This window comes from Anser brachyrhynchus (assembly GCF_964034855.1).
Source record: "Anser brachyrhynchus genome assembly, chromosome: 4".
NCBI lineage: Eukaryota > Metazoa > Chordata > Aves > Anseriformes > Anatidae > Anser > Anser brachyrhynchus.
In genome coordinates, this window is record NC_137698.1 from 57,916,552 (window position 1) to 57,939,884 (window position 23,333).

Here is a 23,333-nt window from a genome sequence, read left to right on the forward strand (position 1 = left end):
TGATGCCACTACAGAATAGGTATTTTAAATTTTATTTATTTATTTATTTTCATGGTTTCTTGGTAAGTCTATTTAAGTTTTTGAAGAAGGCATACTTTCTCCAGAAGAAATACTTGTATGAACTGACTGGAATCCTATCATTTTACTAAGAGATATACTAAATATTCTCATCTGTCTAACTCCGGTGTTGCTTTCTCCTTTGGCATAGGCTAGACGATTTGCACACTTATGAACTATTAACCATCTTCTATACACTCCCCTCAGGAGGCTCAATAAAGACATGAAATTATTTCTGCCTAGGTCACATTTATTAATTTCAGCTTCTGCATAAGATTTACATTTTACTGCAGTGCAGGAGGGAGAAATGAAGTCAGGGTTAAAGGGGAGCATAAATTGTTAGCTTTCACCAGTTTATATTATCCTCTCTTACCACTCTCTGTGGCTCAGGAAATTTATTTTATCTTCCTGTAATCACATTCTTGGATGCAGTTGGTAAACGAGAAAAATGAAGATAAAAGACAAAATAAACAAACATAAGGTCATGCCTTGTATACTACATCTAATATAAAATAAACATGAAAGCTTGATTGAAGTTACTCATTAAAATACTGCTACTGCTGAAAGAGGTTAGGGGTAGCTCATTCAAGTGTTATGTGGGAGATTTGGGGTCAGTTGGTGGATTGAATTCTCTCCACAAGCATGCAGATTTAGACCTCTGCTTATGGGAGAGGAAGAATCTTTCTTGACACATTCATTAGAGAAGACCAGACAATGTTAACTGAAGGCACAGTCAGAGAAATAAATGTGCAATGTAAAGTTTATTTAAAAGAAAAAGGAGAAAAAAAAAGTTTTAGCCGGCCTGTATTTATTCACAACAAATCAAAGCCTAATCTGTAACTAAAGTAAAAACCTAGAAAAAGCGTTTTGTGTTGTTCAGTGGGGAATTCTGTACAATAATTTGCAGTCTCTGTAGCAGTACTGTATTTAGTATAAAACAGCACAAATGGGGGGCAAGGGAAACAAATGTTTTAACCTTTCCTTCCTCTTCCCTAAGCATATCTTTCACATATTACAACTGATGCAAATCTCAACTAAATAGCTGCTTTGGTACCTGCTTTATTTTAAAGCAAGCAAGCAAACAGACTGTGATGCAGACAGCAAAGGGATAAAGGATAAGGATCTGCTTCTCAGATGTTCCTTCTTGAGGATAGTTTGTTCTCAATCTGTTGTTATGCTGAGATGGATGATTTGATTCGTGAAACACTGCATTAATTGCTTTGTTCTTTTCAACATAGATGCTTCACTGACACTTCAGGAATTAATAGTTCTAAACTTCTTGGGGGGGGGGGGGGGGGGGGCGGAACAACCTTGTAGATAACTACAAAATTGTCATTCCATAATGGAAATATCTGAGCTTTTACTCAAATCTTGTTATTTCCCTTAAGATTAATGCTTTAACCATACCTCAAGAAGAAGCCATTTTGAACCGTAATGGGAAGCAACTTCAGTCATTACAAGTACTTTATTTTGACCGTGAAAATAGCTGTATGCAGTCCTGAGAGTGAATAATCCCTACTGCATTTCACTCTGTAGACAAGTAAAACCTCAGCTACATCAGCAGCTAAAGAAGTGGCCACTTACAAAGGCAGCTTCATCTTTGCCATGCAAAATATAGGTCAAATATGCAAACTACCATGTGTTTAAATCCAGTCAAAGTGGAGTAGCCCGTCAGAGAAAGTACAATGGCAAATGGGCAACCAGTTGAACATGTTATATTTTAATTTGCAGAGACAAAAATGACAAGCAATTTATTTACATAAAACTGTACAAAAGCAAATTAAATTATGTAAATATTTCATAAATAGAGGTGGACTAGCGTTTAATACATTTTGCCATGTTTAGCATAGTTGCGTGCATAGTGACTCATAATAAACAATGATAAATTGTTCTCTGCTTCACTATCAACATCCAAGTTGCAGAACAATAGTCAATGATTAATATTACAAACAGATCGTACCACATTGAATGCAAGTGCTTAAAATTTAGGAAAAAGTTGTCTGAAAGTGTACCCCAGGTAGCTGGTAACTATTGTCTTCTATCTTCTGTGTATGCTCTTCAGTCACTAATACAACTTAACTGATGGGCTTTCATCTCTATTGCTCATTTGCTTCATTCCTTGAGGAAACACTGTATATTTATCACCAATGAAAGAAAAGGAAAAATATTTAATTTTTCAAGTCCTTAAAAGTGTTTGGTGGTGGCTGTGCTTATGGCAAGTCTTCAGCCATACTCCTTATTTTCCTAGTTGACAACTTCCTAGGGTAGCCTTTCAGTCAATCATTTCAATCCCATTTAAGTTCTTCCCCCACATAAAAATAATGTTTAACTTTTTTATTATTATTATTTTTCCTGAAACTCAGGCAGCAGGCCAGTCAGAAACCATATTGAATAAACATAGTGGATCTCAGATCCAAAATGAGCATTAGATTTTAGGCCAAAGCTATTGAATTTTCTAATACATATAAAGTTATATACTAACGCATCAATCTATAAAGGTGCCCTAATGTAAAATACATGCAAAGCTCATTTGAGTTTCCCATGGAAAGAAATAAAAGGATGATTCCTATACTGTACAACTGAAATGTGATGGCAGCTAAAAGCAATTAAAAAGAAATTACTTGTCAATTTTACTGGCAACATGAACTGCTGACACCTTGCTAAACAACTATAATAGAGACTGATCATTGTTCTCCAGGCAGCAGAATCGAAAAACAAATGAAGACAATCCCAAACCTCACACAAATATTAAGTTGAAAAAGAAAAAAAAAATCTCAAGCATACTTAAACCACAGCCTTGTATTAATAATGCTTAAGACTGGTCCATTAACTGAGTTTGGCAAAAGGCTTATTTTTAATATATTATTTATAATTTCTCAGAAAATAAACACAGGTAAATATACAGGTTCAAAAAGGTTAGGAATAACCCCTTATTCCTCAGTGTCCAAACCCAACTACCACTTTACCATAATAACAGGTATAAAAGGCACAGTTGCATATTTTGCATTCACCCTAATTATTTTTTATAGTTTGTCTATTTTTATACAAAAGCACTCTATTTATGGAGTGGCACCAGACTTAACCTATTTGAAATAAAAAGAAAAATACAAACACAAAATATATTTGTGTGTCATGCCAGGTCAGAAGAGTAATCAGCATGTTAATAGTGGCTAGTTCTACTAGAATTGTTGTGAATACTTACAGTAGACAGAACTTTAAAAAAATTCTTTCACACCCATTTTAGTTCTAAGGAGATGCACACAAGTAAAGTATTTAATGACTGTCTTATGTGGTGCAAAAATCGGTGAGTGACTGCTGATCCATTTAATCTGAAGGTCTTCTATGACCTGTATCATTAGCCTTGTAGACAAAGGGTTTAACAATATATTGAACCAAGCTACCTAATTTTTTGTGTGTAATATTAAATAAAACCTTATTAAAGGAAATTCTGTTGAGCATTTGTTATGCAATTGTGTATTCTGTTGAAACGTGCAAGAAAAATGTGTATACATTACATAAGCATTTTAGAAGCATTTTTAAACAGGTACTTACAGATTATACAAAGCAGTAACTGCTTTATGCAGTCTCATAACAAAGTACTAGTTTGCATCTCTCCGTATTACTTAAATAATTAAACATAAGAATGTTCAATCATTATTAAACTTTAATATTTTCTTTCTAAAATGTGCCCATTCATCGTAACTGCTATACACAAACTAATGTTACATGAAGAAAGTAAACTTGAGAAGAATGAAATGGCCAGAAATGGCACATCTTATTATGTGAAGTGAATTCAAAAGATAAATGCGATGAGTTGTATTGATTTAGCAACCTCTACTATAGGCTGTTTAAGGTTATTTCTATGCAATTCTTCAAAGCAAGAAACTACCCAAAGCTACATTGTGACTACAGTATACTAAAGAGCCATCTAGCCATGCCTTAACGCCAGGTTAAACGGCCAGGGATTTGAATGCTTTTCCCCTTCTCAAGCTGTGTCATTCGATTGTCACTTTTGTCTGAATGTCTGAGCTCAGTTTGTCATTATTACTACAGCATCAGCTACAAAGCAACTGACTGAAGTTCTGCATGTTTTGTAGCTCTTATTGCACAAAAACCTGTTTCATTTCCTCTTTCTTTCATGAAGTGCTCACCATGAGAATCATTACAGCCCAGAGCTCTTGCATATTGTGGCCAGTTTGGATTCCTTTCGACTCATCTTGACCTACTAGGTGAGTATCATATCACTGTTTATTTTCTACCTAGCCTAAATGTTCTGAGTCTTGACACTGTTTAGTATTGCACTTCATTCGGCTTTAATGCACTTGTGTTTCAAGAAAAACCTGCATTACATCTTTGACACAATCAAATCAATTGGTAATCTGCAATGCTGATGACAAAAGACTTGGCAATCATTCCTTGTGCTCTGAAATGAAGGCTTTGTATTTGACTTGTAATATTCTCATTACTGCATCATCCCGTTATCCACTTCTCCATCTTACCAAGCAGTCTCATTATAACGCAGCCTTCTAGCACTACTATTATTTTTTAATTATGATCTTAAAAATTCCCTGGAACTGGCAGTATCATACAGCACTTGCTGCAACATACCACATCATTTTAAAAAAAAAAAAATTTAAAAAATCAGTTCCTTTGGGCATTCAACTGAACCACATTGGAAAAAATATTATGTCAGCTGGGCTTGTGGATTGTGCTGCTGTGCAAACTGTAACTGAAGGTGTGTTATGAGTACGTCTTATTTGTGAGTATATTAGTTTTCTATGCCAAGCCCCAATACTTAGCAGTTCCCCTGATCCATAGTGTGATCTTTGGCCTTTTTGTTATTACTATCTTCCCAGCTAGATGTTAGTCTTGTCCAAAATAATTAATTAGAGTTTATCATTACTATGCTACAGTATATGTGTTACTAATTGCGTTTACATTGAAGTAATCATTACAGAGAACGAGAGAGGAGGAGAGAAAGAGACACAGCGAGAACACATCTGTTCTATGGATAAAACAGAACCAGAGTTCATGATTCATAGGAAAGTATGCCTTGTTTTGGACTGCAGTCTCAGGCTGAACGTATCTCTGTTGCTTCCAGCCTCAGATGAGAGGTGAGAATATTAAAGCTGTGGTCTTCACAAAGTGCCTATTAATGATTATTCTTTTGTATTTATCTCTATATCTGCATGGTTTCTGAAGGATTGTCCCTGGTGGGGATCAGCAATATTCAGATGATATGTTTTGAATACATTTTCCCTGACCTGTTACCCTTAACAAGCCAGATGACAATCAAACAAAATGAGTGGCTTAACTCATGCTTCTGCAGAGGGGAAACAACGTTGTGTTGTGTTCTTTTTAATCAAGCTCATTACTATGGGAGGAATTTGCACCATAGATTTAGGAAAATAAAAATCGGTGGGGGGGGATTAGACATGCAAGTAACAACATTTTCTACATTGTACAGTATAGTCAGGCAGACAGTATAATTAAATGCCTGCTATGGAGGCAGAAGTGGCAGGCAGAGCTTTTGTCTCTTTGGTGGCCTCCTCTTTTTGTTTCTTATTTTTTGTTAAAATTGTTTTGCTTTTAGGACTTTTACCCCTTTTTCTTTCCTATAACATGAAAGAATTTTGTTGCTGCTTTTTAGCCTACAGGTAAACTTCTCTTCTAGTTAGAGTATTGACAGGAGATGGCTTGTATTCCCCTGTCTGTGTAAGGGGGATATCCTCTGGATTGCCTTCTTCTTTTTTGCTGAAACTAGCCGCGCTGAAGGTCTCATAAGATGAGGTCAACTTTTTGTTAAGGAGGTTTCTGTTGCGATCACCCATGAGGGAAGCTTCTCCATTGGCCAGCTTTTCCTGACTGCCCCGTTCATCAACAGGCATGAAAGTGGAGAGTTTTGGCTGGCTCTTCTGCTTCCTTTCAGGAGAAGTGCGAACTGGCATCCAGCAGGAGTCCGAGTGGCCATATTCATCACATTCTCGGGTACACTTCCCTGTCAGGGCTACATCTGGCAGAGGCCTTGAATCTGAAAGTAAAATAGAGTTGCCTTTACAAATGAATAATACTGCAATGTCTTCCAGTGAAACTGAGAATCCTTAAATCCACAAAAGGTATTTTTAAAGGTCTTGGTAAGAATGTTGCAATAAGTTCCATAGTAATAGCTTCTTTTACATTGCATGTGCCCAATAGGTCATAAGCATGTCAGTACAGTTATTCTGAACCTCAAGAACTGAAAAGTAAAAATATTGTCAGTTCCTATGGCTGTAAATCAATCTCAAAAGCAAAATCATGTTTGACATTAGTTACTGAATGACTTTTGATGTCTAAGAGTCAACCAAGCACTTAATTCTATGCTGCCAATTTCCTTGAAATTATTAAAAATATCTTGAGTTTTTTTTTGCAAAGAATGTTTTGAACTTATGTGAAAGAACCTTTATGCCCTCGACCCTGCAAATTTTTATGAACATGTTTAACTTCTGGTGCGCGAGCTGTTCTGTTACTGACAATGGAACTTGATTTGCACGTAATATGAATCTCCACTTGTATTTCTCAGAACAGGGTGTTGTTAGTACACGATATGTTACATGAGTGCTACAATCAATGATTAGTAAAAGCATATTAAAAACTACTATTGGTTATAAACGTAGTCTAACATATACAGATAATGTTGTTCTATGTGTTGTGTGTGTGTGTGCATGTGGAGGGGCAGAGACAGTGCTGCCATAATGTAACATTTTATGTCTGATGTGCTGTGTTAAAAGTTGTCGTGTTCTAGATCACTTTATCTCAGTTTTCTACCTATTGTTGTCATAAAATCTTTCTCTGAAAACCAGCAAAATTCACAGGACTGCAGGGCTGACTCCTACTAGATACACAGAGGGTTTTTAATATTCCTATTTTGATACCTGCATTATAATTTAGAAAGTTACCTCCTCTGTTTTAAGGACTGGTAAGATTCTGAATGCTTTGCTTTTTTTCAGTTTATGGTCTACAAGAAATAAGTGGAATTGCCTACAAAGCAACAAGATTGATGTTCATATAGTTAGGCCTTGCAAGAGAGATGTTTACAAATAAGAGAGCTGGGCGATCACCAACTGTATGAAGTTTAAAAAGAACAAGTGCCGGATTCTGTACGTGGAATGGGGCAACCCTGGATACAGGTATAGACTGGGGGATCAGAAACTGGGGAGCAGCCCTGCAAGAAGGGATCAGGGGGTTTGGTCGACAGAAGGTTTATTATGAGTCAGTAGTGTGCCCTGGCAACCAAGAGGGCCAAGTGTATCCTGGGGTGATTCAAGCATGGCATTGCTAGCTGGTCGAGGGAACGGATTGTCCTGCTCTGCTCTGCACTGGTGAGGTCTCACCTCAAGTACTGTGTGCAGTTTTGGGTGCCAAAATATAAGAAGGACATAAAACTATTGGAGAGTATCCAAAGGAGGGCTACAAAGATGGTGTAGAGTCTAGAACCAGCAAAAAAAGACCACTCCTGAAGTTTATTTATATTAAAAACAATAATAAAAAATCCTTTGCTTAAAATATTTTAGTTTAAAATATTTGCAATAGGTACTTGCAGAGAAATCATATTTTATTTCAGCATCTGCAGATTTAATAGTGATAAAAATGCAAAAGCTCTTGAAAGTTAGATTTACATTCATCTCTTCCTGATTTTTCTGTTCATTTAACAATTCCTTTATTAGTAATTTGTTGCAGTATTGTAAAGAATATGCATATCAATTTTCATTGAGTTGAAAATATTTCTGTAGCATACCGAACACTGTACAATATTTCATATTGCAATATGTCACTGACTTCAACAAGGAAAACAGCACTGACATTTTCATAACTGAACAACTTTAGTAACTGTAGCTGAGACGTGTAAGGCTGGGAAGAGGGAAAAAAGGGATTTTTTTTCTTTTTTCAGTTGTACTTTTCAAGACCTGCAGTTAGATTCAGCCATGACTACCACATTTTTTCAATGAAGAATACGACGACTATGGACAGTTATCAGCCTATCGGTTTTTAGACATCTGTGTTCTAGAGACGTACACAAAAGAGAGGGACTGTATCAGGAGTATTCTCTATTATTTGTCAGCTAAACCTAGTATTATTCTGGCACACCCTAAAGGTAAGATATATAATTAACTGCTGAGCTGTACCTTATGTGCTTTAATTTTTAAACAGGAAAACCCTCCTGATATTTTAAACAGAGGGCATAACCACTTCCCATCTAAATCTCAATAAGGTCTTCAATTAGCACCTTATTTCTGAAAAATGACCATTAAACATTAGGCTTGCTACTACTATTTAAATTATTACTCTGGCAGAATATTAGCAAATATTGAACAAGAGAATTGTTTGATCTTTATTTAAAACATAGGAGTACGTGTTTATCGAAAAATGTTGTTGATTTTTTTCTTTTATTATTACTGTTTTTATTTTTACTTTTTAGATTGAAACTGTTAATGTCTTCTATATTTTAGGGTTCCTTTTTAGTGCAAGCAGGTCTTAAGCCAGCATCACTCAGTTTGATAACAATCCATTCCACACTAGTTGAATCACATACCTGAAAATTTACCATTTTGCATTGTAGTTTATCCCATATTAATTCTGGACAAATGTAGAATCCCTTATTTGTAAAGCATGAGACTTTCTGTACAATTCAGCTTTACAGTGATATTTATCAAGCAACAACCTCTAAGTCAGCACGTGGCTCATTCACCCTGTTGGGTTTTGTGATAAAGCCCATCTGCATACCTACAAAGGAGCTCAGAAAGAAACTGGCAGGAGAGGGAACCCAAATAATACCCTGCCAGGCTGATCCCAGGCTCCTCACAGGGGCCACTGCCTAGGCTTAGTGGAGCGCAAGGGTCTACAGTGGCACATGGGAACCCAAATCAAGGACTCAAGAGGAACAGCCACAGCTCCTGGGGCTGTCCCATCAGCCCTGTTGTCTGGGTGTGGAACCAACAGCCGTGAGTCATCAGCAGCTGCTCTCGAGCTCACCTTTTACTCTATGGGGGGTTGTTGCCTAGATATGTAGGACATGTTATAGAACGCAGGGGAAAAGTGGTTTTGGGATTGCACTGGACTTAACTATGGGATTTCTAGGGGAGGAAGAACAAGAGTGGAAAAAAGAGGCATAAATATATATATATATAAACATAGACAATCCAAAAAATATAAAAATAATTATATACACAATCCAACTATATATATACATTGTGTAGTGTGTATATATATTATTTATGTGTATATATCTCATATGTATGTATGTATATTATATATATATTACATATATGTACACACACTAGGGGACTTCCATGCTGTCCAGCCAGAGAGGGGAGCAGGATGAGGCCTTTGGTGCTGTCCACATTTGAGTTGCTCTGTATGTCTGTGATCTGCCAGCTGTGACTATATGTGGTATATACTTGTGCTCTGTGCACATGCTTGCTGGGAACGTATCTTCAGTTTTGCTACTGGTTGGACCTGGGGACATAGAGTGGCAGCAGCCTTGCCTCCCATGGGCTGTTGGATCCAGTGAGATATATTTTCCTCCAACAGAGCCTTCAGATAGTATTTGGCACATACAGTTAATGTAGTCTTCTACTCCATTGCTTTCTTGCATCTGTGTTAAGAGCTAGAATCAGGATAGCATTTAAACTCAGATTTAATCTAACGTACATATGAAGCCTGTTGCATTGAACCGCTCTTCTATTTGAAAAATGGACGTAACATCAGCATTTGGTGGGGAGGTGTGGGGAAGGAGAGAATCTTTTCTGTCTGCATTATGTTAGAAGATGGGTTAAGCAGACATTGCTTTCATGCCTAAACTATTTAAAATACCTAAACTAGTCTGTTAAGGACTAGGGTACCTCTTATACACTGCAGTAGATAACAGAGATTTAACTTTCATTCTGAATAAACAAGCACACAGCTTTAGCCACAAAGTAATTAAATGTACTTTTGCTAATCCTCTGAACAGATTGACCCTCTTTTGCATAGTGACTGTAAGCTCCTATTTTCACATTATCCAGCCTATAGAGTAGTGAACAATCTCTGAGTTTGAGGAAAAAAAAAACAAACACACATTACTCCTTTTCTCCTCTAGAATAAGTTTCATCCAAACAAATATCTAAGTAACATGACTTTTTAAGTACTCATCATTTTAAAAGTTAAACACTTTAGTAGCAACTACCCTGCTAGCTGATGAACCTAGTGGAACAAGACACGGCAAAGAATGTCATCACAGTTGGCAAATCATCAAGGAAGAGTGTAACAGATTTCTACCACAGTTACATATCTGGAAACTGGCTCAAATAAGTGCTTAAAATGCCAGTTATTAACAAACAAATTTTATCACAGTGCTAATTAGTGAGAAAGTAAACCTGGAAGAGTGGTATTTCTTGTCATATAGAAATGCATAGATTTTGAATTTAGTTTTAAATGTTTATACATAGAATACTCAAATTTAAGCACTTTCTGCATAGAATTATCTTCAGAGATACAGTGGAACATGCTGTCTAAGTTATTTTCAAACATCCTTTCATGGTGGCTCTGCTCAAGAGTTAGGTATTGCTTAACTTTTTACAAAAATATTGTAAATCCATTCCCACAAAGCAGATATTTAGACAAATGTTTTGGTGTACATGTTAGTGGTAGACTTCAAAAATGAGTATTTAGAGAGCAGATTTCAATTCCAACTGCTCAGTCTTCAGCTTAAAACAAAATAAATAAATAAATAAATACAATTGGAGAATACTAATTTACAGAGTCCCACATAGAAATCTACTTTCTCACAGCATTCCACATTAGCTTGCACCAACAATTGGCAGAGCTAATTGATAGCTATCATTTAAAAATAAAATTGATCATTGATCCAACAGATCTTTAGAAGGTTATCATTAATTTCTGAGATTTTTTTCCATAAAACTCTATACAAAAGCATACAAATGAATGAGGTTGTTTATATGTATGATCATGTTTCTATTGATTGTAGCTGGCTGCTTCTTTAGGGCTGGAAGAATTGCTTGTTATCAAAATAAGGAAGGCACCAAGCATGGCAATGCGGAGAGGAGAAATGTGAGAATCATATCTAGTTTAATCCCCCAAAATTTAACAACTACAATATTCCACCCAATCAATTTTCCATTATTTTCTCTCTTCCCATTCTTTACCAAAGAAGGTCAATATATGTGGACAAGGACAAACTATTATGAAATAAGTAGTCAACAAATACATATTAGAAATGATGTGATGTTACGTACACTTATATACAGTGCAGAAATATAATCAAGGCTGCACACTCACTCTGGCTCATCTTTTAGAACAGACCATTCTTGTATGATATTTTAGAGAAATCCACTTTTTGCAATTAGTCCTAATGTATCCCAGCATACATGGTATTTTGGAGGAAGCTGCAATAGGCTTTTCATTTTCTCATATTTTGTAAACCACAAAGCCTATGGTAACAACAGGCTTTAGAATTAATTAGTCAAAAGCTCTCTTCCATTTATTGACTGTGGAGATAAAAATCGCTCAGGAGCAATACTGACGCTATATCTGGATACATACAACTTAAACATTCCCAGAAAGAAGAACGCTGCACCAAGAAAGCATTCCTAGTTGTACACCTTTTCCAGAGTATGTGACTGAAAAACTCACACAGCACTACAGCAGTAGTACACTACTACTTTAAGCATGTAACTTGGTCCGTATGATTTGAAGAGTCACTGGTATATGGAGTGCTGAATAATATCTATTACAAATCAATGACTACATGCAGATTTTGCTGCCATTCCCCATTGATGGGGCCATAATACCTCTGCATGCGTCCAGTTATTGAGGGTCTGTAAAGAACACCTGTGCCACAGTTAACAGAATAAGGTGAAAAAAGAACAGACATAGATACTGTCGCATGGTAGTGATGGAGATTGTGGCTTGGATGAACCAGTTTTCACCCTACCTTTTTGTGCACTCTGTACACAAATATACTACATTCAGAGAACCAGCCAAAAATCAAGTGGAACACCACTAAGACTATGTAATTAAACAGGAGTCCATTTACATAGCTTTTCTATTAAATGGCTGTCCGTTTTATGAGCTGTGTGACGGGAGACACAACAGAGCTCTTAAAGCATAACAAGTATTGACTACATGATCAGAGAACAATAATGCAGAAAACAGCTGAGACGGTGCATATTGAAGAAATTCACTGTTCAAGGGGGGAAAGAAAAAAAAAGCTGAGGTACAGTGATACAGAGCTACAGCAATACTGTCTTTGAAATTCCTGCCTCCTAATTGCGGTAATTCAGGAACTGCACCCTGTTAGTGCTGTGGCATATTCTGACATGCCAAGACACTATTAAAACACTTAAACACGTTTGAAGGCATCAGTATCTTCTTTCACTGCACCTTAGGCTAAATACAGTTAAATACCAATTGAACATCTCAAGAAGCATTTAGTGCCCCAAGGCTTGGACCACTGTCATTCTGAATGTGGCATTATCACGTACTGCAAAGACAGTGCATGCCATCTCTAAAGCAGTCCTATTGAATAAAGTCAAACACAAATCCACTGCTTGAGACACACCAAACTGCACCGAAGTAATTAATATATTAATTGCTTGCAGCTTGAAATAATTTCATTCTGAAATGCTTTTCAATGCTTAAGAAATAAAATATTTCAGAGTACAGAAAGGCTCACATGTACAACGACTGAATGATTAATATTTTGAGGAGGTATGACAGAAGGATATACAGTAATGAATTCTGAATCTTTTTATTCTTTTGCTATGCAAGGAAAAAGGAACATAGAATGAAAGCGAGAAATTTAAATAGTTTACGTGAACAGTAGTATCCCTTACATAATGCCTTATTATCCCTTACACAGTTCCTAAGACCAGCAAGACTCACTGCTGTAGCATGTCAAAGGTCCAATTACTTAACTGTTTTCAAGGTATTCCATAGTGGGATTTTCAAAGCAAATATGAAATGCTACATAGTCCTTTACCAGTAAAACAAATTTAAATAAATAAATACGTAAGACAACAGAAATAAGTAACTGATTCTTTAACATTTGTAAAAAGTTCATGTTAGATGAATGAGAGTGAACTATCCAGAAGACAAGGCAGCTGAGGGAGTAAACAGCACTTTGTCATGTACCTAAAAGGCTATAGTAAAGCAAGTGGAACAATCTGTTTTGCATGTCCACAGTAGAAACAACCAAAAGTAATGTCTTGATTGCAACAATGACAAACCAGGTTAGAAATCAGAAAACAACTCTGAGGATAAATGTAGTGATGGAAGATTATAGAGTCTCTACCACCGGGAGAGTTTTAAGAATGGCTAGACAAACATCTCCCAAGGGTAGCATAAACTTAGCTAATCCTACCTTGGGAAAGGAAGGATGCACTAAATGACCTCTAAAAGTTCCCTTCAGCTCTGCAATTCTGCTAATGTGATTACTAACATTTATGCACTTTGGCCTCAGCCCAGTCCTTAACTGTTCCTGTATTAAGATTCTTGACTTATTTGGTAATAAATCAGCCTTAGAAGTTCAGCTTCTGTTAAGCTAAAAGTCCATTTTCACATGACATCCTCCTTAAAATTTTAAATTAATAGAATTACAAACCGAAAACAAAACTGTCTTACCATTTTAGGTATGAGTTAATCAAATGAATACAGAAACAAAAAACTAGTAATGTGAAAAAAAAAGGCACTCTCAAGTCCCAACATGATAACCTAATAATTTATAATACCTTCTTGCCTAAATCCCAACACACCAATTCCATTTTAACATTTAATCAGAAAATTAAGGACTGAATTCTGCCTCCACCTGTAGTGGTGCAAACCAAATATCATGCCACTGAAGCCTATTAAAACGGAAACTGGTGTAAAGGGAACTGCTGTAAAGCGGAACATTTCAAGATTGTTTACTTGTTGCATGAAATTTTCGTTTTGTTTATCTGCCTTTTTTTTAGGGACGAACAGTCCAATGGGTGAAAGCAGGCATAAGATTTAGATGGTTTTTGTTTAACTAAACAGACTATACTAGAATTTGTAGGTATTTAACATGACTCTGACATGTACCCAAAGAAATATTACCCAAGCCACAAAAATACTGGCTTAGATTCCAGTTATTTCTATCACAATTGCTTCCAGCGGGTTAACATACAATGTTCTTTAGCTGTTCCTCTAATAGAATGACTCCAGAAAAAAATTCTGACCTAAGTTAACGATTGTACCAGCTCTGTAGTACTGCATCTGTGACCTTCAATGAACCACCAATATTTCAAAATTGACTTAAAAGATGATTTTTCACATAACAGACACTACACCTGTCACATTTTTTTCTGTTCTTCCTTTTAAAATAAATAAAAAACAACAAAAACCAAAGTTTGTTCTCTTACAGACCCAAGTGATATTAATCAGTTGGTTGTCAGTGTAGAACCATAATATAGGTTGTATACAATATTATGTTTTAGTGAAATCTAATTCAAAAGACTTAATTCTAGACAAATACTAATATTAAACTTTGATTACATTATAATATAAAAGGACGCACACCAGAAGCATATAGCTTTCTCTCATTGAAGTTCTTTTTATCATATAGTTGAGACTGTTATTTCATTTTGTTTCAAAAGACCAATAGCATATGTAAAACAAGAACTAAGAAGTACCAGCTTCCATGTACTAAATACACCACTATGAACTTAAATTCCCTAGATTTTAATTTTCTTTACTTAAATGAAATTGTTACAAACCTCGTACTCCCATTAAATCCTTTGATGGCCTGATTTACTTCTATCAGTGAAATGGCAACATATCTTTCAGAAAAAAACAGGACTTAGCATGGCTTCCTGAAGTAACACAGACATTAAGATGTAGGACACATTTAAGCTGTCTAATTGTTCTGCCAATCTGATGCTGAAGTATTAATCTGTCACTGTGTCAAATTACATACCTTTATTTTTTTCAGTAAAATGTGTCAGTGCTTAACAAACTCTGAGATGAAGCAATTCATGGAGCAATTAGAATGTCAGCTCTCCTAAAGGCGACTTGAGAAAAGTCTGAATCAGCACTCAGAAGTCAACATAATTTCCTTGACACTCATGGCAAAGTGATGGGACTGCAGGAGCTCCAAAGGAACTGAGTAGCTAGCAGCCATTACTAGCTCATCTCAGCTGTATACTGTGCCACCCCTTTATTTTATTTCTTGTTATTAAGTATTTCATACTTCACCATACATTCATACCCCACACACATGGCTGCATAACTGTTTATCATAACCAACTGGGCCAAAAAAAGGCAAAACTGAGTCACTTGTGACTATGGACAAGAACTCAAAATAAGGTTCTTGTTGAATGTTGCTGTGTTTAAGAATTGTCTTTAAGGGAGAACAGTGTTTTCTCTCTTTTATATCATTCAGTTTTCTTTTTCTTACCAAGTTCTTCTGCCACAAGGTACTAACTTTAACTTTTTATCTTGAGACAGAATAAAACGTTATATAATAATATATATTAAATATTAGTAATTCTTTCAGGAAAAATGGAATGAACCCTGTTCTCCAGAGGTTTTCTGTGTGAGCTGTACATTCTGTTATGTTGTAGAACCTTACGGTTAAACTTAAACAGTAACTGTAAAATGTGCTGAAGATCTTTTAGTTTATATTACATTATTTTCAAGTGGGGGGAAGAGGGACAAAGAAGATGGAATTTAAGAAAGTTCTCCATGCTCTGCATGCAAGCACTCCTGTAAATAATGTAGAGGTCAACATGGAGCAGAAACAAACATCTTAACTACTTGTCTTTTTAGTAACTGTCACGAAGAAGTTGTGTTGTAAAATGAAAAACAGTAGTCACAGGAAGCTCCATTTAGGCTTTTATGTCACAGCAAAGAAACCTTATTCCACACAATGGAAAAAAAATACTCACTTATCTGTTTATGCCATACATGTTTCTCTCACAAATACACAAATAAATCTGTAATTTTACACACTTAATAATCCTAGGAAGAGCTGGGACAAAACCTACTTCAATTGAATTGGAAAGTACAAGAATGCATTTTCAATACAAACAGATCTGTATGATGCATGGTCTACATGAATGCTAAAAATAGTAATTAAAACAATTCAACAGCATTGCATTAATGTACATTTTTCTGTTTGTCTAAAGTATCCTCCTGAAGAAATTGATTAGATTTTATAATATGTACTGCTCATCTTCATTAATCATGAAGCACAACATGAATATAAAGTCATGCAACTCAGATGTAAATGCTAATATTTTCACCTGTAACATAAAAATGAAATATTTTACTGATTAACTAGTTACCGAGTCATTGCTTTTATTCCATTTCAGTGGCCTGGGCCAGTGTCATTCTGTTCTTATTTTATAAAAATATAACACTTTTAACACTTATTTTATAACCCTCAATTTATTCCTAAGAATGGGTAGAATCTATTCTTAATTAATGTCCACCTAAGTAAAACAACATATATATGTATATATAAATATATATATATATATATGTTACTGATTCTTTCTCATTGAGATGATACAGGGGAGAGGGAGTGATTTTCTTTTTTTTTTTTTTATATAGCAAGCACATGGAAAATATCTTCACACTTCAAAAAATTGAGAGACAAATAGAGAAAGATAATGGATCTCCCAGTGTGATTTATATCCTGCTCAAAGGGATTTTTTTTATTGATTTTTTCAGCTGTATGTGCAGATTACAGCTAGTGAATTAATTACAAACATCAGCTTAGAATGGTTACGTACTTATGACAGATTCATCTGGGTTATAGTCCATTAGTAATTAAGCACAGCACTAATTCACCTTGTGCATGCACAGTAGCTAGACTGTAATCGTACACATGCATCATAAGGACATTATACAAAAAGATTAGAGAAAAGTATCACTTTATTTCACTATAGAATGTTTTATATCAAGTATTATCAAGTTTTACTTGCAAAAGTAGTTCTAAGGCTGTCAGAAATAGCAATTTCAACTTTTTTTGTGGGAGTGGGAATTTAGTGTAGCCTGTAGCATGTATCATAGGTTTCTGACCCCTGGCTTTGACCCTGAGTAGTCTGCAGAGTTTAATTCACTCATCAGTTATAGGAGGTAAGGTAAAATTCTTAAATTATAAGTGGAACTGCGTCTTGATAAACTGTGGTATCCAAGTCAACATATTAGGCAAGAGCTATCTCTTATTCCTGAGATGAAGATGCTGGGTTTTTGGTTGTTCCACCAGCTAATAGGTAAGATTTTCTTAAGACTTCCTAAGCCACTTAATTGTATGGACAGTTGAGCGCATCCCTTTACATGTCTCTTGAGATATTTCTCTAAAATGTGAGATATTTCCTAGCCTAGTAAAGAAAGAATCTCAAGTGTCAGAAGTGACTGGAAGCACTTTTTAGTGAATCCATTCTCTTGGTTTAAGATGATTTAATATTGCAATTTTTCTCTTGCATTTTGCAGCACAATATTAAAATTGCTCAGTAAGTTTTCACTTGGCTTGGTTGCTAAAGTATATGCCTTTACCCCTAAAATCAAGTGATTTCAAGTTTCAGAAGATAATTTCTTATTCCTCAATTTGTTATATCTCTACATTTCTTATGAGGTTCAGTTCATATATTTTGGACTACCACTTCATAGCTTTTTCAAGAATGAATCAGATAATCTCCAGCTTGATATTCACTCATTTGAATATCAATAGGTTTCTTTCATGAGTTTATGCATTTAGTCAGACACCATTAAAACTGACAAAAGATTTGAAACTGGACAATGCTGAGCTTGTTCCACTTGCAATGCTTGAGCAAATTCTTGACAATAGTTAGAAAAAATAAATTCTGATTATATCTGCTAGGTAGCATAAAACCCAATCAAGCAAAATACATTATATTAACAAGGAAGTTAAACGCCTGCTTTTAAGAGTACATATGCTGAAAAAAACAGATTAGTCTATTATATGTATTGATTACAGTATCTGAAAATAAAGTGGTCCTCTTGATTATCCCTACTGTAAATCCATAGACTCTCTCATTTCTGCTGAGCTACTCAATATCAGCTGTAGTGGTCAAAATCATTTAGTAACTGCTGGAGTATTCTGAGAATCTGAACAAAACATGGAAATCTAGTGGTTAAGGGGTCAAATACAGGAGATGGGCAGAACACAAAATTTAGAAGATGTAAACAAATTTACCAGACTGAATAAGACTGGTATGCACAATATACACAATCTGCAGATCTTATTTGACTTGATGGACAATTACTGCAAATGAGAAAGGAGTAAACTGTATTTTGGTGATTGTTTCAGACAAGTTTTTAGTAAATTAATTAACTGACTTTTATGAAGCTGCCTCCTATTGCCCCCACAACGACAAGAAGTACAAAAGCATTTCTGCTGTATCATGGCTAGATCACACAGTACATATGCTGTGCAGACATCTTCTTTCCAGGTCATTCAGAACATAGTTTCCCCAAATGAAAATATTCAGGAAAAAAAAAAATAAAAAATCACTGCACGGTATTTTTGTCTCTGGCTCCTTTCCAAGATCATAAGAGAGATGCCAGTTGGGATTGTAGTTCTTGTGAATGTAAAGCATTGCACTATTGCTTTTTTTTCATGTAATAGATTAAATATCAGGTGATACAAATGACTTTTACTTAGGTCAACTTTGAAGTTGCAACCTGATGCAAAAAATTGTGTGTCCAAATATCGATCACTTGAGCCACCATAATTGTCAGAGGGTGGGATTATTCCAGGTAAATTATTAAAAGGAATGTAATCCTAAATCCTAGCAGAAACTGGGCATAACACTACTACTGTACTATATACAGGAGTGAGCAGCATAGAGCTGATGACCATATGTCATGTCCCTTTGTAAACAAAGCACCTCTGAATTTTATCCAGTAAATTAGGCCTAGACTAAACATAGTAAATAAACTCAAAGGCCACAGCAGTGGATACCTGTGATTAGTTTATGAAACTTACACTTCAAGTTAGTTAATTCAATTGGACTGATGGCCTGTATCTATATTGCCACACACAGATTTATTTTTTTTTTAAATCACAGACGAGTAGCTGTCAAGTTAAAAAGGATCTGTTTACTTTTGAGAGATACTGATAGAAAGGAATTGTAATAATTAATGTTCCCTCAAAACTTTTGACAAAAAAAAATATTTATCAACATTAAAATTAACGTTGATTTTACTCCTCTTTGTGTGAATATATTTTGAGAATCCTAATTTTTATTAGACTGTTTATGTATACTCTCAAATCCCTTTCCCATCAGATATGTGAAAACTCACTGAATACGTGGCAGTGTAATAAACAGCTAAACAAACTCACAGTGCATGCTGTACCCCACCATAGATATGAACTACAAATGCATGTGTCTTGAGTGTTGTTAAACTTATTTTGTGCATCTGCAACAGTATTTTATGAGGTTTTCTTTGTTTCTGTTTGCTGTACTTGCTTTGTGATGCTTTTAGTCATTGACAGTAGAGGAGGTACAGAAAGAGGTCAAAATTGACAGCAAAACTGAATCAGGACTTCTCATGCCAATGAAATAATGAAAAACAGCACTGTTCTTACAGCAACAATAATGAATATAAATAGACAAAAGGCTACTGGGAGAAAGAGCATAAGGCATCCATTTCAAGAAAAAGTCTTTTCCTGCCATCACAGATAGCAATGTGAACTGGCTAAATTAGGATGCCCTTTAAACAATTTTCATGCTTCAAGAAATGTCTTTGAAAGACAGGTCTTCCTTATTTTCCTTTAAAGGATCAGACTTAATAGGCTGAATTTTATTCATATTTTCTATACCTTTATTTCTCATGCCAATCATTCCCAGATAAAATGAAAAAATCTGTTATCTCATCTTTGACAACGTTCAATACTAACTATGAATGTTCTCTTCCCACCCTCCCCACCTCCCCAGAATTTTATTGTCTCAAGCACTCAAGCACACATATCCCTATCTCTTTACAGATAACATTAGAAGAGTGTAAGTACTGGCCAAATAATTGTCAAAGGATAATAAAGATTTGCACAACTCTTCTATCTGTTTCAAAACTAAATCCCTAAGTAAAATAAGTATAAATCCCTACGTATAAATCTGCATCAAAGTCATTTACTGGAATAGCTGTGTATATCTGATTTGCTTCTTATGTAAAAGGCTGGACAATTCATCCAAAGAAAGATTAAAGAAACAAATTTCTTTGCTTTTATGACTGGTACCACATTCTAAAACTAAAAGTTTAAAAGTCATTGGAGAGATACCATACCAATTATATTTCAAAACTTTATATGATTTTTGTCTGTCACTAAGTGATTCCATGGATTTAATATATTTTACACATTTGTTCAAAAGTAAGTAGAGAAGTATCTTTCTTCTGGTCAAAACAGTTTGAAAATAACTATATCTTCTTCTGGAATAACAAAATAGCAATCTGTTACAATACTTAGGAACCTTATAATACTTTAAGAATAATTCTCGTTAATTTATAATATATCTATTCATACAGAGGTTTTAATCTGAATTAGTATTTAAAGAAATACCTTATATTTCAAATTTCAATAGGTAAAAGTGAAGAAAAAGGAAGAAGGAGAAGGATAGGAATAAAATGTCCTTGTTAACGTTGCAAAAAAAAAGCATGTATTATTTAACTTCTCAGTTGTTAGTTTCTCATTTATTATACTTCAGCGTATGATTTTTTTTTTCTAGCTGCAGGCATCTTTGAATCTGCAAAACAATGCTTATGTAGTTTTCTACAATAATTGGCATTTTGAAAACTCCCTTCAGAATTCTAAAATTATTTTAAGACCTAACCTACAGAGCTTAATTCTCTGGCCTAACTGGCCAGAGAAGTAAGCAATGGCTCTAACTATACATGTTACATGTATACATGTTTTAGGTTGGAAATTAGGAGACATTTCTTCTCAGAAGGAGCAGTCAGGCATTGGAATGGGTTGCCCAGGGAAGTGGTGGCATCACCGTCCCAGGGTGTGTTCAGGGAAGGGTTGGACCTGGTGTTTAGGGACGTGATTTAGTGGTGACATTGGTGGTAGGGGGATGATCTTGAAAGATGATATTGAAGGTCTTTTCTGACCTTAATGGTTCCGTGATTCTATGATTGTATGTCTGGGAAAATTTCTTAGGGGTTCAGGTCTACCTAATCTTTCAGGAAAAAGTAATAGAAACCTAACACACATCTTTCATGAGATGCCCTACACCATCTGCACACAACATTTGGAAGACTAGTCAATACAACTTCATTTAAATTTCCAAAAAGCACAAAAAATTTGCATATCCAGAGACCAACCTCATCATACTACCAAGACATACTTTGAATTTGATATTTCTCCCATCAATAAAAAGCTCAAATTCAAAGTAAGCAAATAATGCTAATGGCATGCCACAAATCTGTGTTGTGTATGATCTAGATCCGTTCCAACAACAGCCACTGACAATTTCAGTTGAACAAGAAGGCAAGATTAGGTCCCCTGAGATTTGTGTTTTTCATCTTAACTATTGTAAAGGAGATTAAAATGTATGCAACTCTAAACTTCTTTGTTAAGGCATTAACACCAACAACCTACCTAAATCAGATAATTTCTACGTCCAAAACGATAATAGAACTTCCCCACACAGGTACATTAAAGATGGTATCAGGAGTTACTATATTTGACTGTATCTGTGCCACTAACTTTACAAGGTCAGTGATGATGAAATACCAGGATACAAAATATAAGATTAAAAAGTGCTAGTTTCTAGTTTGCTGTATATGTACTATATAATGTATATTCAGTTCAAGAGTGTAAAGCTGCTCAGTCAAGACTTAGGTGTGTGTTTTTCTGACTGATGAACTTTAGGTCAAGTGGAACTCTTAAGAGGAAATGGAAGATTGTTCCCTTCTTAAATGCAACTAAACTTGATGAACTGAAAGAAGTTTCTGCATCTCACAGGGGAACACACGTCCCTGCCCCCAAAATTCTAGATTTACAGGTGATACAGAGAAAGAGACTTTTGTAGACACTTCAATGAGACTTTAGAGTTTATACCATATAGGAGAGGCCACAAATTGCTTGAATAGATAGTCTGTAAGGAAAAGGTATTAAAGAGGAGTGGGAAGATGCGCTTTCAGACCTTTATATTTCTGTCTCAGCAGTCCTTGTTTTCACTATTAAAAAAGAAAAAAGAAAAAAGTTTTCGGTTTATTACTTGATGGTCTAATAAGTTATGGCTTCAGAAATTATGATGTTTTTAGCATCTCTTGGTGCGTTATTTACACTGCAAGACTGAATCAAGCAGTCCATTGAACAAAAATTTAAATAAATGAGCATTAGGAAATCAACAGGTACTAATTTATGAAGATACCACACACACACACACACACACACACACACACACAAAGAAGAAAAAGAAGAAATTAAGCTACCTCCGGAGCCACATCAACCTAGGGGCTAAACCCCTAAAAGCTCACTAGCCAGAAACTTAGTCTGATAATGCAAAATAAATTCTGGCTTTATTCAAAAAATTGAGTTTTGCAATTGCAGTGATTTATCTGTTGATGGTAATACAAGGTTTAAACTGTTAATACGAGGTTCAAACTGATGATTATAATAGAAATTCATCCTAATCCCTTCATCAGGGAGTAACATTGCAATTAACTCAGTATATAATCTGTAGGCAAATTCAATTTGTAAGAAAACAAATGCCTCCTATATCATTCCCGTTTTACGAATACTATGTTCCATCCTATTAAGAATACAAATTGCAAGGTATATATACCTACTTGCTGGTGGAACAGGATTGACAGAATACAGAAAAATATTGAATCTTATATGAGATTACACACGAAAAAAGAAGAAAACTAAAGCTTACTGGATAGAAAAACATCTTCAAATAATTGAGACTAATTTCCAGCAACTTTCTTCTCTTTTATGAAATTGAAATACAAACAACATTCTTAATTGTGTACTGCACATAATGTTCTACTTTGACTTTTCTCCTGTTCCACTAGGATGCTGTCAGGTGGTTTTTTTGTTTTGTTTTGCTTTGTTTTTTTAAGGATAGCAAGAGAAATTTAAAAAGAAAATGAAAGAGGCATAGAGGCATTGTAAAGCTTATGCTTATAAAGTTTGCTTACCTATCCAAAAAATTAAAAAAAAATAAAAAAAATTAAAAAAATAAAATAAAAAGGAGTGAGAGAGAGAGAAAGAAAGGAATCATTAAAGAAAAGTTTAGAGGAAATCA

The 23,333-nt window shown here is 35.1% G+C and overlaps 1 protein-coding gene and 1 long non-coding RNA gene across 2 annotated transcripts in view; one reads left to right on the forward strand and one right to left on the reverse strand.

The window, feature by feature from the left end:
- Window positions 1–1,755: 1,755 nt before the first annotated feature.
- PCDH7 (protocadherin 7) overlaps window positions 1,756–23,333 on the reverse strand; it is a 283,101-nt gene continuing 261,523 nt past the window's right edge. The window contains exon 5 of the mRNA XM_080588867.1: window positions 1,756–6,088. Within this exon, the coding sequence (XP_080444993.1) occupies window positions 5,709–6,088 (380 nt within the window). The 3' untranslated portion in view covers window positions 1,756–5,708. The remainder of the gene's footprint in view (window positions 6,089–23,333) is intronic.
- Window positions 6,033–12,054, forward strand: LOC308193839. The gene is made up of 2 exons (XR_013949995.1): window positions 6,033–6,173; window positions 7,044–12,054. It is a non-coding gene; the product is annotated as an uncharacterized lncRNA (long non-coding RNA).